This window comes from Prunus avium, chromosome 3, assembly GCF_965620075.1.
Source record: "Prunus avium chromosome 3, drPruAviu1.hap1.1, whole genome shotgun sequence".
In the NCBI taxonomy this organism is placed as follows: domain Eukaryota; kingdom Viridiplantae; phylum Streptophyta; class Magnoliopsida; order Rosales; family Rosaceae; genus Prunus; species Prunus avium.
In genome coordinates this window covers 40,224,870-40,239,917 of record NC_142286.1, presented here as the reverse complement: position 1 = coordinate 40,239,917, position 15,048 = coordinate 40,224,870, and the positions used below count along the sequence as shown (strand labels likewise).

Sequence of the window (15,048 nt, the reverse complement as noted above, 5' to 3'; positions counted from 1 at the left end):
TTTGAAATTTGAGGTCCACGAAAGTCTTTACAATAACATTTTTTTGTGATTTTTTTTGGCAACTGAGATATATATTTACGAATTGGTCCACATAAAATAAATATTTAATTATGTCAAAAGCTTTGGCGCCGATAATATTTTTGAAACCTAATGATTTGATTTCAGTTATGTGGGGCAGAAATCTGCAATGCGAAAAATGTTTCTGGCCACTTAGCTCGAGCCTGATTTGTCCAGTGGGACAGTGGTTAGGATTAATTAGACAAAAAGAAGATTCTGATAATTAATTAATAACCCAAAAGAATTAGAAAGGAACAAAAGGATTCTGAATCTGAATTGGTAAAGAAGCAAAGGTAGGTGGTGGCTCATATTTCATATTGTCCCCAATTGTGGAAGACAACTCGAGTGATCTCTTCCAGTCTCCACCACCAAGATCTTGAGGGCCCAGTTACTTCAACAAGCCGATTGGAATTCCGAACGACCAGTACGACATTTTGGTGGCCACGGTCCCAACTGAAAAAGACGTAATATGATGCCATGCTCACACCAGACTCGAATTTGAAACAAACCAGCTTTGATCCTAAATGAACACAAAAGTGGAGCTACAGTCATTCCTGCACAAACCAAATACGCCAATAATAATATCCACTAAACTAAAAGCAGCAGAAGTTTACACCCTAAGTAACGATAATAAAACAAATTTTAAAAGTAGATCTGTTTGGTTTGCCGAATGAAACTCCCACATATCTAACACACACTAGGATATGAGAATTGAAGGTGTTCATACTCATGAGTCATGTATTACATTCCCATTAGTACATTACTAAACTTGATAATGTAATTTCATTTCCATTTCCAAACGTCTAAATCTTGAACCAAATAGATAATTAATATCATGTTATAGTAATTTTCTTTGAAAGAATACCAAATGCAAGTGGTCATTTAAAGAAATATACAAATCTTTTTTTAGTAAAAGCGATAGGAAGGAATAGGGAGAGGGAGTTTACACAAATATTAACTAGGTGCATGGGAGTTTCAAACCTCTACCGACGTAAATGCAGGAGGAAGAACTCAACCAACTGAGTTATTTCTCATTCATAATAAATATGCATTTATAAGGTGGACAGCAAAATGAATGGTTGTTGTTGTATGCTAACACTCTAAAACACCCATCCCATGCAACAAGTTAAGTCTTGTACGCATCCGTACGTACCTTCGAGGAATTTCAGAGGGGAGAAGGAACAATAACATAACAAGTATATTGCTGTACTCGCTCGATCCAGTCGCCAACTTCTTCTGAGGATCATTAAAGAGGATCACATGAAAATCTAGGAAACTCTCTATATACAATACATACACCTTGTCTTGATTTGATATATTAATTCCTAAACACGTGTATGGTCACATTATATGTCATGTCAACTATCTATGTAATTAAGAGAATTCGTGCTTCACATTTTTCACGACTTGATATATAATTTTTTATAACAAGTACTCCTCGTAATTTACTCTCATCGAGGATTTAAAATCAATCTGGATTCTGGATCGAATCGTGCGGCTGAATTGTTGCACATTTGGAGACACGACACGACACGACCCAATAATTATGATTTTATAATTATTTACATCTCCATTAACTCTCAGTACGTAGCACTCTACTGTACCGAGTACTGACTCACATTGGAATTTTACTGTTTCAGCATGGGTAGGTTTACTGTGCATGTTAACCCATTCCTTGTATTAATTGACTAAGCTTTTCCCTTTTTCTTTTTATTAGGTTCTTTGAATAAGCTTTTATTTAACGAGAAAAAAACACTATATTCTGTTCCAAAACCCATAACGCAGGTTTAATCTGTTTTGTCAGGGTTATTTTACTTTAAATTAAGGTAATTAATTAAGCAAGGGAAGGTGGTTATTTATTTACACGTGAAATGGCTTGGTTTTTGCTGCGCGCTCAACGTGGGTTGCACCCTTCCGTGCGCGACCCATAATATTTTTTTAATTTTTTAAATAAAGAGGATATGAAAATAAAGCTTTGATTTAATATATAGTTGGTCCTCCATGATCAACTTCTTCTACGTACCTTAAACTGTTTTGTAATTGACAATGACATCAATACCAAGGAGGAGGGGAGGAAGGAGCTTACCTAATATGGGTTGATGTTTGGATTCATTCGTGGAAGCATCCCTTTGTCACAGACTCGAAACCCTAAATTAATTAACAAATTATAATTATCTCAATAAATTAAGATCAGAAAGCGAGAGAGAGAGAGAGAGAGAGAGCAAGCTTGACGATCCAACCAAGCAAAATTTTATACTCGATAAGTTGACAGCCACGTATGTCTGGGGTTCTAATTCTCCAATTTTAAAGTATACGTGTCTGCTTCGAAATGAATCTCTCAAAGTTGGCCATAAGATATTTTACTGTTCTGAATATCTCTGACTCTGATCTCATTTCATTGAAGGCAATAAGAAGAAGGCAGTGAACCAACCAACCATGGATATTCATTTCATAGAAACTGCTGCAAAATAAATTACACTTCTCAGAACTTGTCACGTGGAGTGGAGGTGGGGTGAAAAGCTAGCTGACGATGCATGCAGCGATGCCAATAATATACACGTAACGTAAGCTTACACTGCAGATACTGATGATGAGAGTGGATGGCCACTTGATCAACTAGATATGCCTCCTCCATTGTATATGTCCAATTACTATATAATAAAGAATCGATTTTGTAGTTAACATTTTGGCCTTACTTGTCAGTAGACGTATAATTAATGAGTAATTATAATGCAGTATACTTGTTATAATAGAAAGTGGATATTTATCGATACTGTATTTTAAAAGTGAAAAATTTTCATCATATTGTCTATTCATATCACAAGCAGGCATAAAAGTATAAAATAAATGTAGTTTTTGTGCATTAATTAGTTAATTAATTTAATTTTTGATGTGGTCAACAAGGTGGAGCTGGTTGATAAAGTAAAAATTGTTGGTCAAAGACTAAGAAGCCAGAGAGGTGGCTTCTCCAGGACTCGTATTGACTACGGATGAACTACTGGGAAAGAGACAGACAGACATACAGAACCATGCACATGCAGTAACTTTATTCTACCACTTTTGCTTTCACTCACTTTAATTATTAATATTATACAGTTTCAGTTTCAGTTTCAGTAGCTATAGGATCTTGTCATTGGGACTGTGGAGCTGTTTACTAGCGCTGCTAAAGATCTTTGGGACATTGCATGGGTTCCCTGTGCTAGCTGTGTGTATTCTCTATAAGTTCCCCATCCCGTCCCATCCCGTCCCGTGTATTATGTATGTATAGCGGTGGTGCTGAGGTTTATGGAGTGTGGCTGTGTCCTGGTATTCCGCGACACAACTTGTGCTATCTGTTATATTATTATTAGTATTCTTCTTTTAATAATTATTTCATTTTTTGGCATCTATATTTACAATTCAACTCATTAGCATTGGATACTACTCATACCATGCTCCACCACACCACCAATATTGCATCCTCTATTATTTTTATTAATTATTGATTAATAAGTTACGATTTTTAAAATCCCATCGTTCATGTTTCAAAATTTTAGGACAAACAAATTACTATATATATATTGGATCTCAATCTTCTTCTGATATATGTTTCCTTGTTGGTCTTGTTTTTTTATGTCTAGATTCTTATCACTAGGGGAAAGATAGAGATTGTTCCCGTTCAATTCAAAGTATAATATGATCAACACCATGGAACTCACGACGGAATCTTAAGTATTGCCCTTTAAATTACTTTAATCACAAGACGTATATTAATTGGTATACAAAGGCTATGTATAATGTATGTGGCTCATCAAGTGCACTGAGAAATGTTCTTGGTATTGGAGTGATTATAATTCATTGATTCTCATGCTTTTTACTCATATCAATAAAATCATTAATCTTCTATTTGAATGAAGGAATTGAAAATTACATAGAATTCTAAAATGATGGAATTTCAATTTCCATTATTTCAATTTCTGGCAATTGAAGATTTCAGTGTTTGGATTTATCTATATCAAATTTTGTAAATGACACTGACAATTGTGAAATGACGCATATTTTAAAGAAAATTAAACTCAGGAATTTGATGCCCCAATTTATACAATTTTTTCCGTTCATCATTTAATAAATTTTGCACTTAGGTTGCCAAACAAGAAAATTGTCAATTATTTATTTTTATTATCACATTACAATGTTAATTACAATTGTCAGTGTTACATTGTATATATTTTCTGCAAGATTCAAGCCGACTCAGGGGTCCTGTAAGCGCGCTATCCATTGGGTGGGGCCCTCCAGTGACTCAGCTAAAGTCTCATACAATAGAAATTGACCCTTTGACACTACTGCAATTGACTGCGGACCCCACGCCCTTTGGATAAAATAATTTTTTAACCCCCGTCGGTAACCCTCAGTCGAATCCTTTTTTAACCCTAGTTAAATCAATTTAAAAGTTAAACGGTCCCGATAAATTTGCAGACTCCCCTTCCCTCTCTAGCGCTCACTTATTTCAAGTTTCTCTTCTTTCTCTCGAGCCTCGCGTCTTCTTTTAGAACTACAGAGTAGAGAAGAGATAGAGAGAGAGAGAGACTGGAGAGATATAACGCATGCGAGCTCTCACCTGAGTTTGCAGCAAAAGACCGCTACTACCGAAGCACAAATTCCGCCACGTGTTCGCTGGAAAATGACGGTCTTCTCCGGCAAGCAGGTGTTTCCAGTGGACTATGAGGCCGAGGTTTCTCAACGCCTTCTCGAAGCTTCGCTCTCCGGCGATCTGAAATCGGCGTTGGAGTGTATCGCCGATCCGTTTGTGGACGTCAACTTCGTCGGTGCTGTGTGCCTCAAAACAAAGAAGACCGAGGTGTTATTGCGCGACGAATCGGCGAGCGAAGTCCGCGTCGACTATGAGGAGTTCAAAACCGACGTCACGGCTCTTTTTCTCGCCGTTCATGCTGGAAGTGTAACTTTGGTGAAGAAACTACTGGTAATGTGATTGAGGCTTTGTTTTTGGTTCTTATTTTGTCAGATCACTGCGGTTGAAGTTGAGATTTGAAATGTTTTATACACATTGTTGATTCTTCACCGATTTTGAAAGCATTTTGTGCTTGTTTTGAGTTTTTAAAAGGTATTTACGCTTTTATAAGTTATTTTTTGTTCGCATTGTAGAATTTGAACTGCATTTGAAGTTTTCGTATTCTGAATTGAAGGATACTTTACTGTTGTTTGGCCTATTCACATTTCACATTTTTTGCTGATTTGCAAGCATTTTGTATGTGTTAATGTTAAGAAAGAGAAATGTTTTGTACGTTTTGTAAGAAATTTTTGATCCATCATTTCCCAATTTTTGTTAAGTGTAACTCTTTTTACAGTATATTGTGGGGAGAAACTTCACGGAGTTCTTTGTCTGCTACGCATATTTGCTCGGAAAAAGGGAGGAAACTCAAAAAATTACTGCTAAACCATTCTTTTAATATTTGAATTATGCTGGACTACTGATATCAAGAAATTTTTAAAGCCTTTTATGATTTTTTGGTTTTTATTTATTTTATTTTTTATACATGCTTTTGGAATTTTAAATCCCCCTGCTTATTTCAAAGGTTTGGAGGAAAAGAATTAGGATTCGAAATTTTTTTTTTCTGGGGGAATATTGTTTTCCATAGAAAAGTTCTTGAACTCTTTGATATCAATAATGTGTCAATGTTGTTATTGCCTGTCGATCTCACACAAAATGCAACATTAAGTCATTGAAATTGTAGTCTTTGAAAGATGTCTGCTACAGCCTACAGTTACTAGACAATTTGCTTTGGTGGTGCCCTTGGATTTAGTTTCTGACCTTGAAATTCGCTTGAACGGAGAAGTCATTAGTTTCTGACCATTCTTTCTCTACGCTTTAGAGCCAAAAGTTTATGTTGTTTTGTTATTTGGACTCTTTTTATAATTATAATTATTATTATTTTGTCTTTGCTTAGTTGGGTATTTGTGTTTTCTTTGATTCTATATCATAATTAACGACCTGCTAAAAGAAATGAGATACACACGACACGACACGACTGATAATACATAAGTTTTGGAGATTGCTTAATTAATGGCCTTGAGACCCCATATCGAGTTCTCTCATACTCTCTGTTCCGATAATTATGTGGATATTATAGTTCCACGCTTCTTTCCCTATCACATCAGATTTGTTCCCCCATTTTGTCTGCACGTGTTCCATGACCTTTTGTACTCGATGAAGAAACCAAAATACCTACTAATGTACTAGATTTGATCTCTTCTTCTTGACTTTTGTAAAGATGATGAGGAAATTAAAGTGAAGAAAATAATAGATAGATGGAATAGTATTATGTCATCTCTTCCTTTGCAACTTACAGAGGATTGGTAATTTTCTCAAATTACAGAGCGTTGGAGCTGATGTAAATCAGAAACTCTTCAGAGGCTTCGCGACAACAGCAGCAGTGAGAGAGGGCCACCTTGAGATTCTAGAGATCCTACTGAAAGCTGGAGCATCTCAACCAGCTTGTGAGGAAGCTCTGTTGGAGGCAAGCTGTCATGGACATGCCAGGCTCGTGGAGCTGCTTATAGCTTCTGATTTGATCCGGCCCCATATTGCTGTGCATGCTATTGTCACAGCAAGCTGCAGGGGGTTTGTTGATGTGGTGGACACTTTCATGAAGGTAGAACTTCATATTCATTTTACCATAATTTGAGACAAGTAGATATTCTGTTGAAGAGTAGATCATAAAATGATTTTATAGTAATCATATATAGGTGAACTGATCTAATAATGTCCGGATAGGCTTGATGAATGAATAGTGAATTAATCAGTTTTATTAGTATGATAACATTGTTCTTCTTGCTCAACGGCAGTGTGGTGTGGATGCAAGTGCAGCTGATAGGATGCTGCTTCAGTCATCTAAGCCGTCGCTGCACACTAATGTTGACTGTAGCGCACTTGTAGCTGCAGTTGTTAGTAGGCAGGTCTCGATTGTTCGTTTGCTGCTACAGGTGACTTGCACTTCAATTTCAGTTTTGCTTAGTTTAAAACAATGTTGGTGCCTAATCAAATATGACCCTGAAAGCCATAAATTAGGAGTAGTAGAAAAGTAAATTTCAATTGAGATTCCAATAAGAGTAGGCCCCCATCCCCCTCTTGTGCATTAACTGTGACAGCTGGATTTGTACCTTTCAATAGCGATGGAGTGGTACACATTTCTATGATTGCAATAGGATCTAAACAGAAAATGATTTTGATTCTATGTATCTTCTGTCAGGACAATAGTATTGTTACTGTTCTATCTTCTAAAATTACTATTGTACGTATCTTTTTCTTTTCACACCACATGACTAACAGCCCTCGTTTGTTCTTTGTTCCAAAATGGAAACAATAGGCTGGTGCGAGGACAGATGTGACAGTGAGGCTGGGAGCATGGTCATGGGACACAGCCACAGGGGAAGAATTGCGGGTAGGGGCAGGACTGGCAGAGCCTTATCCCATTACCTGGTGTGCAGTGGAGTATTTTGAAGCAAGTGGTTCTATCTTGCACATGCTCCTCCAACATATTTCCCCTGATACCCCTCATTGTGGAAGAACTCTCCTGCACCATGCTATCCTATGTGGTAATGTAGGAGCCGTTCGTGCGCTCTTACGTTGTGGTGCCAATGTAGAATCACCTGTTAAAACAACTGGAAAGACCATGTTTAATCCAATACATATGGCTGCCCAGCTTGGCTTGTCAACAATCGTTCAGTGTTTAATCGACTCTGGATGTGATATAAACTCCAAGACAGATTCTGGTGAGACAGCTCTAATGATCTGTACAAAATATAAGCATGAAGAGTCTCTCAGAGCATTGGCCATGGCTGGTGCTGATTTTGGCATGGTTAATGTTGCTGGTCAGTCCGTCAGCTCAATTGCTGGGACAAATCGCTGGTCCCTTGGTTTTCAGCAAGCATTGATACTTGTAATAAGAGCGGGAAAGATGCCAAGGTCCAGCAACTTTTCTGCATTCTCTTCCCTAATGTTTGCAGCTCAAGCCGGTGACATGGAGGCCTTGAAAGCTGTAGTCGGTTCAGGAGAATTTGACATTGATTATCAGGATGATAAAGGTTTCTCGGCAGTCATGATCACTGCTTTGAAGGGTTACGTGGAAGCATTCCGGTTGCTGGTTTATGCAGGGGCTGATGTAAAGTTGTGTAACAAGTCTGGTGAGACTGCAATTACGCTCTCTGAATTAAGCCAAAACCGTGACCTATTTGAGAAGGTAATGCTCGAATATGCACTAGAAAAGGGCAATCACTATGCTGGAGGGTTCTATGCTCTGCATTGTGCAGCACGTCGCGGGGACATTGACGCAGTCAAATTGTTAACAAGTAGAGGCTACGATGTGAATGTCCCTGATGGAGATGGTTACACTCCACTCATGTTAGCGGCTAGGGAAGGCTATGGTCCCATGTGTGAACTCTTGATCTCTCATGGGGCAAATTTGGATGAGAAGAATGCCAAAGGCGAAACACCACTCTCACTAGCAAGGAAGAGTGGTTGCGGTACCAAAAATGATGCGGAGTGTGTGATACTGGATGAGCTTGCTCGCAGAGTGGTGCTAGGTGGAGCCCATGTTTGGAAGCATACCAAGGGAGGGAAAGGAAGCCCTCATGAGAAAGAGATGAGAATGGTGGGAGCCATAGGGGTGCTGCGCTGGGGGAAGTCGAACCGGAGAAATGTGATATGCCGGGATGCAAAGGTGGGGGCCAGCCCAGCTTTTAGGAGGAATAGGAGGAGCAAGAGTGATGTGGATGAAGCTGGAGTGTTTAGGGTGGTGACTACGAAGAACAAGGAGGTGCATTTTGTGTGTGAAGGTGGGGTTGAAACCGCTGAGCTTTGGGTGAGGGGCATAAAGCTTGTGACAAAGGAAGCTATTTTGGGTAATAAGAGGGAGTCATGAATGGTGGTGACTGGTGAGAGGATAACGTCAGAGAAGCAGTAGGGTGTATAAATGTTTTCTGGAATACTTCGTCTTGAAGTATTTAGAAGTAGAGTCGTTTCTTTTTATTGTAAATGTTTTGATCCCTCAGTTGTAAATGAGTTCACTTCTCGTCGTAAGGGACAATGGATATCGAGCATCCGATAGATTTCGCTTGTTCACTAAATGGCTTCTCCTTTAACTTCCAGCGAGTCAATGAGCGTCCAAAGGTTTTCAAATTTCAAACTAACGATGCCATAAATCTTTAATAGAGATCTAAAGATAAAAAATATTATTATGGTAGAGAGAATGAAGAACCAAGATGTAAGCAAACCAAAATAATTGAGACGAGGCTATGTTCTGATTTCGAATGGCAACTTCTACACTGAGAATACGTTGGATCCTTTATGCATGGCGGCTAAATCTCTGAAACCGTTTAAATGAGCTCACTTTATCATAAGTTGAAACATCAATATCGCATAATAATAATTATCATAAGTTGGAGTAATTTTTGAGTGTTCCCGGTACACCAAACACGTGGTGTACCTGGAACATTTAAAAATTTCTCCATAAGTTGAAACATCTATGTTCTGATTTTGAATGGCAACTTCTAAAGGACTCTTCTACAAAAACAAATTGAGGTATAGCTCTTCCGGAAAGGAGGTGGGGCCTTCCGCCAATGAATATTAAAAAACACAGACAAAATACCACCTTTTAGCCTGCACTGATCTCCTTCTCCTTTGCCTTGCACAAATCCTCTGCTGTCTTCACAAACTTTTTAGTCAACTCCTCAACCTGGAAAATGTAGCCATTTCGAAGAACCAATGAGCAATAAAAGTCGCATAATATTAACTTAGGAGCAGTTAGCTTATAATTTAGGGCTCACCTCTTTCTCCAATCTTTTTAAGTCGTCCTTTGGGTATCTTGAATACAACTTTTTTATTGTATCCATTGCCTGTAAAAGAAACCAACAATCTATTTAGTCACACAGCCGGAAAGCTGCAAACACATAGAATTCATTCGTACTCACATATCAAGGGTAATCCTTTTGCACCCCCTAACATTGTTTTGGTCCTCAATACTACAAATGACACATTTCTTCATGGAACCGCCAGACTAGAGAGCAGGAAACTAAAGATTGAATCATAACTAAGGGGAAGTGTCATATCTTTCAAAGGCATCTTTTTTTGCTACTGCTATATGCTTCTAGGATTGAGAGATTCCAGATACTGAATGTGTGAAAAGTATTGCTATACTTCTCTGTCTTGATGCTTGGTGAATATCAAAATAACAAAGAAGAATCTCGCAGTCACCTCAATTGCAATATTTTTTACCTAGAAATGATTTGAACCTGCTAAAAATGTATTAGCAGAAAGAAGAAAAAAATATTGACTTTAAGTTACCTTTTGGCGAGCTCTTCTTATACTTAGTCTGCCATCTTCACAGGACTTGGTAACCACTTTACATACAGCCTGGTAGAATATGTTCAATGATAAGACACAGTAGTTATCAGACACGACAAAAAACAGAGAGGGGGAAAGCAGTTAAAAGTCACCTGAACATGCTCTTTGGTCAATCTGGCCATCAAAAAAATTAGAAAAAGATAACATTAGTCAAGCAATCAAACACTTGGGCAAGACCAACTTAGCTTGGAGAATATGAAAACTAAAAGAAAACATCAAGTGTATTTCTTAAGGTTTTTCACCAGCCTTTATAAGAAAATGTGCACTGAAAATTCATAACAGCATGAGTTACAATCAGATGTGTGCTTACGGAGGAATAGCTGCAATCAATCGATCCCCATCCACTTTAGGATTTAACCCCAAGGCAGATTCAACAATGGCAGTCTCCAACTTCTGTAAGGCCTGCAAGCTCATGTTTGGAGCCAAATATAAATATTTGAGAAACAAACTGCAATTAAGATATAGCAAGTTCACAATATCAACTATAACAGAAAGTTATAAAAAAACGCATCCCCTCATTACATTTGGATCAAAAGGGTTTATCGATAATGTTTTCGAATCCAGGACTGAAACAACGGCTATCTGACTCAGGGGCAGCTTGACGCCACCGGTTTCCACAATAATGTGGTCAAGCATTCCTGCATAAACATTTCAGACAACTAAGATAAGTAACAAACCGAAGTGAGCATACGAATAGCGATTTGACAACCGGGAAATTGAGAATGTACCCGGAGATGCTCTTCCAGTTCGTAGTTTGCTTAATTCTGCTGACAATGCTGTAATTGCCGCCTCCATTTGCGAGGTCGTGTTTGCCTTAATGGTTGGCCCCATATTTGGCAAAACTTCAATTGTGCTCGCAGCCGAGTCATCTTCTAAAAATGTGAAAATCATAGAAAAGGAGTGAAATTTAGAAGGTTGCATTTGAAAAAATATATAATTTTTGTGCCGCTAAACCAAACAGTATCTTCGATTCTTAGATATCATATATGTGGTTTTGTACAGTAAGAGAGAGAGAAAAAGAGAGTACTTGATTTATTGCGGCCTTTGGCAAAGCCTCTGCGACTTTCTTTGACGAATTCAAGAGCGGAATGAGACAGAATTCTCTGCGGTGCCTCGGAGTTGCACTGGAAGAGCTCGCGACCGACAATCGCAGAGCTTCGAAGGAGAAGGACGTTTCGGAATGAGAGCGCGCGTCTCAGAAAGATCGCCATGGCTGTAGCTCTCTAGGGTTTTAGATTTGATAAACCCCGCGCAGCGAGGCCTGAGATTTTGGGCCTCCAAGCCTTGGTTTTGGTTTCGGACTTTAGAATATTAAATGATACGACGACGTTTTATCCGTTAAATTTAGGATAATCAGGCTTTTAAGCTAATTGCAGCAGAATTTGCACGTGGTACCTGTGCAACAACACACACTCACACACACATAGCATATCCAAACACCAAGAGAGGCCAAGACCCACTCTTCGCCTTCGCTCTTCTTCTCTTCAGCCCAAGACTCAAAATTTAATAAGATTTTGGTTGTTTTTTGGCTGAGTTTGAGCTGAAAATGGAAGCTTTCTGTACCATTCGCCCTGCCTACTTCGCGGATCCACTGAAAGTAGATTTCAGCACCACCAGGTACTTTCCTCTCCCTTAAGTCTCAAATTCTCAACTGAATTAATTGGCGAAGAACATACTGGCAAACTGTCTTTACCAATTGGAATATGTAAATGGTGCAATTTCCATGGCTCAAGCTTCAAGTTTACGTATCACTATCCTCTAAAGTTTGTGAGGTTAAAGCTGATGTTTTTGTTCATAATCTTATATGAATAGAGATTTTCAAGACATTTTCAAGTTGATTATATAATGGGATTGTGATAATATTATAGTTAAAAGGAGGACTAGGGGGCTGGTTAGTATGTTGGCAACAGCAGACAGAGATGTAGTAGGCTCGCTGAGGATAGATGGGTAGAAAAATGAAATATGTATTGGTCATTGGTGGCTTGGTGCACCAATTAACTTGTATATGGTGGAAAGTAGACTAAGGATTCAAATCATTTCGTTTTTGTGATCGGGATCTTTCGGGATTGCAAGCTTGAAGGATCCAATGTGATTAGGTAGATTTTGATAGACTCGAATTATGGTGTTATTTGTTAGCTACTTCCTGCCAAACCTCAAGCCGTTGAGAGACTCAGCACTGAACATGTGCTATCTCTTTCTATCTTCCCCCAATTTCTCTTTTTGTTTCACAATCTTTTTTATTAGTCATGAGACGGAAATTGATTTCGATCCATTTTTTTTCAGGACTAGAATTACTTTCCCCCAGAAACTCTTTTTCTGTCGAGCAAAGTTTGGTAAGCAATTGGTAACACGTTTCTCTAATACAACTTTCGTAGTACAAATGTCAACTACAACTTTTGCACACAATTGATCTATTTTTCTTGAAAATTTGACAAATATCTTTCAACACTTGTACAGCTGACTCAGGGATAGATGGCTCATTTAGCTTAAAACTGGTATCTCCAGTCCTTTTAGCAGCTGAAAAAGAAGAAGCTAGGGCTGTCCTAACCTTGTTCTTGAAGAAACAAGGCCTCAGCCATACAGTTGCTGCAAGAACCATAAACAAGTCAGACCTTTTTGTTGAGCACCTGATCTCTAGGCTTCATTCTGTTCATAAATCCCGGTATCTAGTAGGTTCGAATTCAACATGTTACTGCTTCTCTCTGGATCTAGCTTACATATTTATTGTAAGCTCTAAATTGTTTAATCAAATCTTCTTGCAGGGCGGGAGCTAACAACTCTTGAGATTAGGGAGGCTCTAACCCCTTACCTTGAATCCCTTCTTGATGAGCATGGAGTTTTTCTGGTAGATTTGGTGGAAAGCTTTCCAAATGCACCTGTAAAAGAAAAGCCAGTTGCACCAGTTACTAAATCTCAATCGTCTGTGGATTTAAAGAAGCTAAAGGCCATATCTCGAGTAAGTGAGATTGGCCCAGCTGGGAAGCTCCCACCTCACATTCTCTATCTTTTAGAGCTTGGCATGGATCTTGATCAAATCAAGGGAATTGCGCGCAGATTTCCATCTTTTGCCTATTATAGTTTAGAGGGGAAGATAAAGCCAATTGTTGAGTTTCTTCTCGAACTTGGGGTGCCAAAATCTGATATTCCTACAATCCTTAATAAGAGGCCTCAGCTTTGTGGAATCAGTCTATCTGAAAATATCATACCTACCATGAGTTTCTTAGAAGATCTGGGTGTGGACAAGAAACAATGGGCAAAAGTGATATACCGGTTTCCAGCGCTTCTCACTTATAGTAGGCAGAAGGTGAAGACGACCATAGATTTTCTATATGAAATGGGCCTTTCAGCCGAGCTCATAGGTAAGGTTTTGACACGCTGCCCGAACATTATAAGTTACAGTGTAGAGGACAAGTTACGGCCAACAGCTGAGTACTTTCTCTCATTGGGGGTGGATGTTGCTGTTCTGCTCCATCGTTCTCCCACGCTTTTTGGTCTCAGTATTGAAGCCAACTTGAAGCCTGTAACAGAATTTTTCTATGAGAGGGGATACAGTATGGAGGAAGTTGGGATCATGCTTTCAAGATATGGAGCATTATATACTTTCAGCTTGGCAGAGAATTTGATACCAAAATGGGAGTTCTTTTTGACCATGGATTATTCAAAATCAGAGCTGGTTAAATTCCCTCAATATTTTGGCTATAGTTTGGAAGAAAGGATTAAACCAAGGTATGCACTAATGACGGAATGTGGGGTGAGGCTGCTGTTGAACCAGTTATTATCACTATCAGCTGGTAACTTTGATAAGGCTCTCAACAAGAAAATAAAGAAATTGTCTGCTGGAAAAGATCCAAATATCAGCAGCGATGATCTTACATCGGAGGTTGAACAATGAAAGTTCTGAGCAAATATTGTAACAATACAGGATGCACTGATGCAGTACAGGTGCCACATTGAAGCTAAAAATGGATGTGCTTTCACTGGGGAATAGAGTCAATGTATCGTTTCGAAAGTTGGATAATGTATGTGATTCTTCTCAGCTGCGCGTGCAGACAGGAGGTATTCGATTGTTGTCAAATTTTCTTCAAGCTTCAGGAGGGAGTTGTATCTGTTGGTACTTGGTGAGTGACATCCTCCAAATGAATGAAGAATCATCTGCCATCCTAACTCTTTTGCCTGGTTGACCTCTTTTATGACTCTTTGTATTTGCCAGGTTTTGCTATTCTAAACTCCTGGGTTTGGAAAGCTGGTAGAAACTTGATCTGTACTGTTACATTTTTTTGTACATTGTAATTCGGATTATTATTACTTTTTACATCCAATCCAATTACAGTCTAATCTTAGTATTATGTTTCCTTGTAAATGAATACCATTGTCTACAGAGAAGCTTTCATTTTCTGTCTGGGCGGTTCCCTTTTGGTTAATATGTTTGCTCATTTCATTTGGCCAATGGATGCAGCCTTGGTCTTTGCATGAAGGTCTGGTTTTAGTTGAGGGTGGGTTGACACGTCGATTGGTTCTTTTACTCGTGTCAGAAGAATGATTTATGGTGGATTAAAATTTGAATATATGCATGTGGATGTGGGGTGGCATTT

At 38.7% G+C, this 15,048-nt stretch overlaps 3 protein-coding genes across 3 annotated transcripts; 2 read left to right on the top strand and 1 right to left on the bottom strand.

Annotated features, from left to right (window-relative positions):
* Window positions 1-4,523: 4,523 nt before the first annotated feature.
* LOC110773086 (ankyrin) lies at window positions 4,524-9,160 on the top strand. Its single transcript, XM_021977583.2, has 4 exons — window positions 4,524-5,017; window positions 6,432-6,707; window positions 6,901-7,038; window positions 7,422-9,160. The coding sequence occupies exons 1-4, from the start codon at window positions 4,718-4,720 to the stop codon at window positions 8,973-8,975; spliced, it is 2,268 nt and encodes a 755-aa protein (XP_021833275.1). The 5' UTR covers window positions 4,524-4,717; the 3' UTR covers window positions 8,976-9,160.
* A 260-nt stretch (window positions 9,161-9,420) lies between these two features.
* Window positions 9,421-11,753, bottom strand: LOC110773088 (Ribosome recycling factor). The gene is made up of 8 exons (XM_021977585.2): window positions 11,484-11,753; window positions 11,185-11,328; window positions 10,979-11,094; window positions 10,767-10,858; window positions 10,549-10,570; window positions 10,397-10,465; window positions 9,880-9,948; window positions 9,421-9,788 (listed from the first exon to the last, which is right to left on the bottom strand). The coding sequence occupies exons 1-8, from the start codon at window positions 11,665-11,667 to the stop codon at window positions 9,708-9,710; spliced, it is 777 nt and encodes a 258-aa protein (XP_021833277.1). The 5' UTR covers window positions 11,668-11,753; the 3' UTR covers window positions 9,421-9,707.
* Window positions 11,754-11,860: 107 nt separating this feature from the next.
* MDA1 (Mitochondrial transcription termination factor family protein) lies at window positions 11,861-14,808 on the top strand. The gene is made up of 4 exons (XM_021977584.2): window positions 11,861-12,073; window positions 12,740-12,789; window positions 12,914-13,129; window positions 13,219-14,808. The coding sequence occupies exons 1-4, from the start codon at window positions 12,003-12,005 to the stop codon at window positions 14,346-14,348; spliced, it is 1,467 nt and encodes a 488-aa protein (XP_021833276.1). The 5' UTR covers window positions 11,861-12,002; the 3' UTR covers window positions 14,349-14,808.
* The last annotated feature ends 240 nt before the right edge of the window (window positions 14,809-15,048 follow it).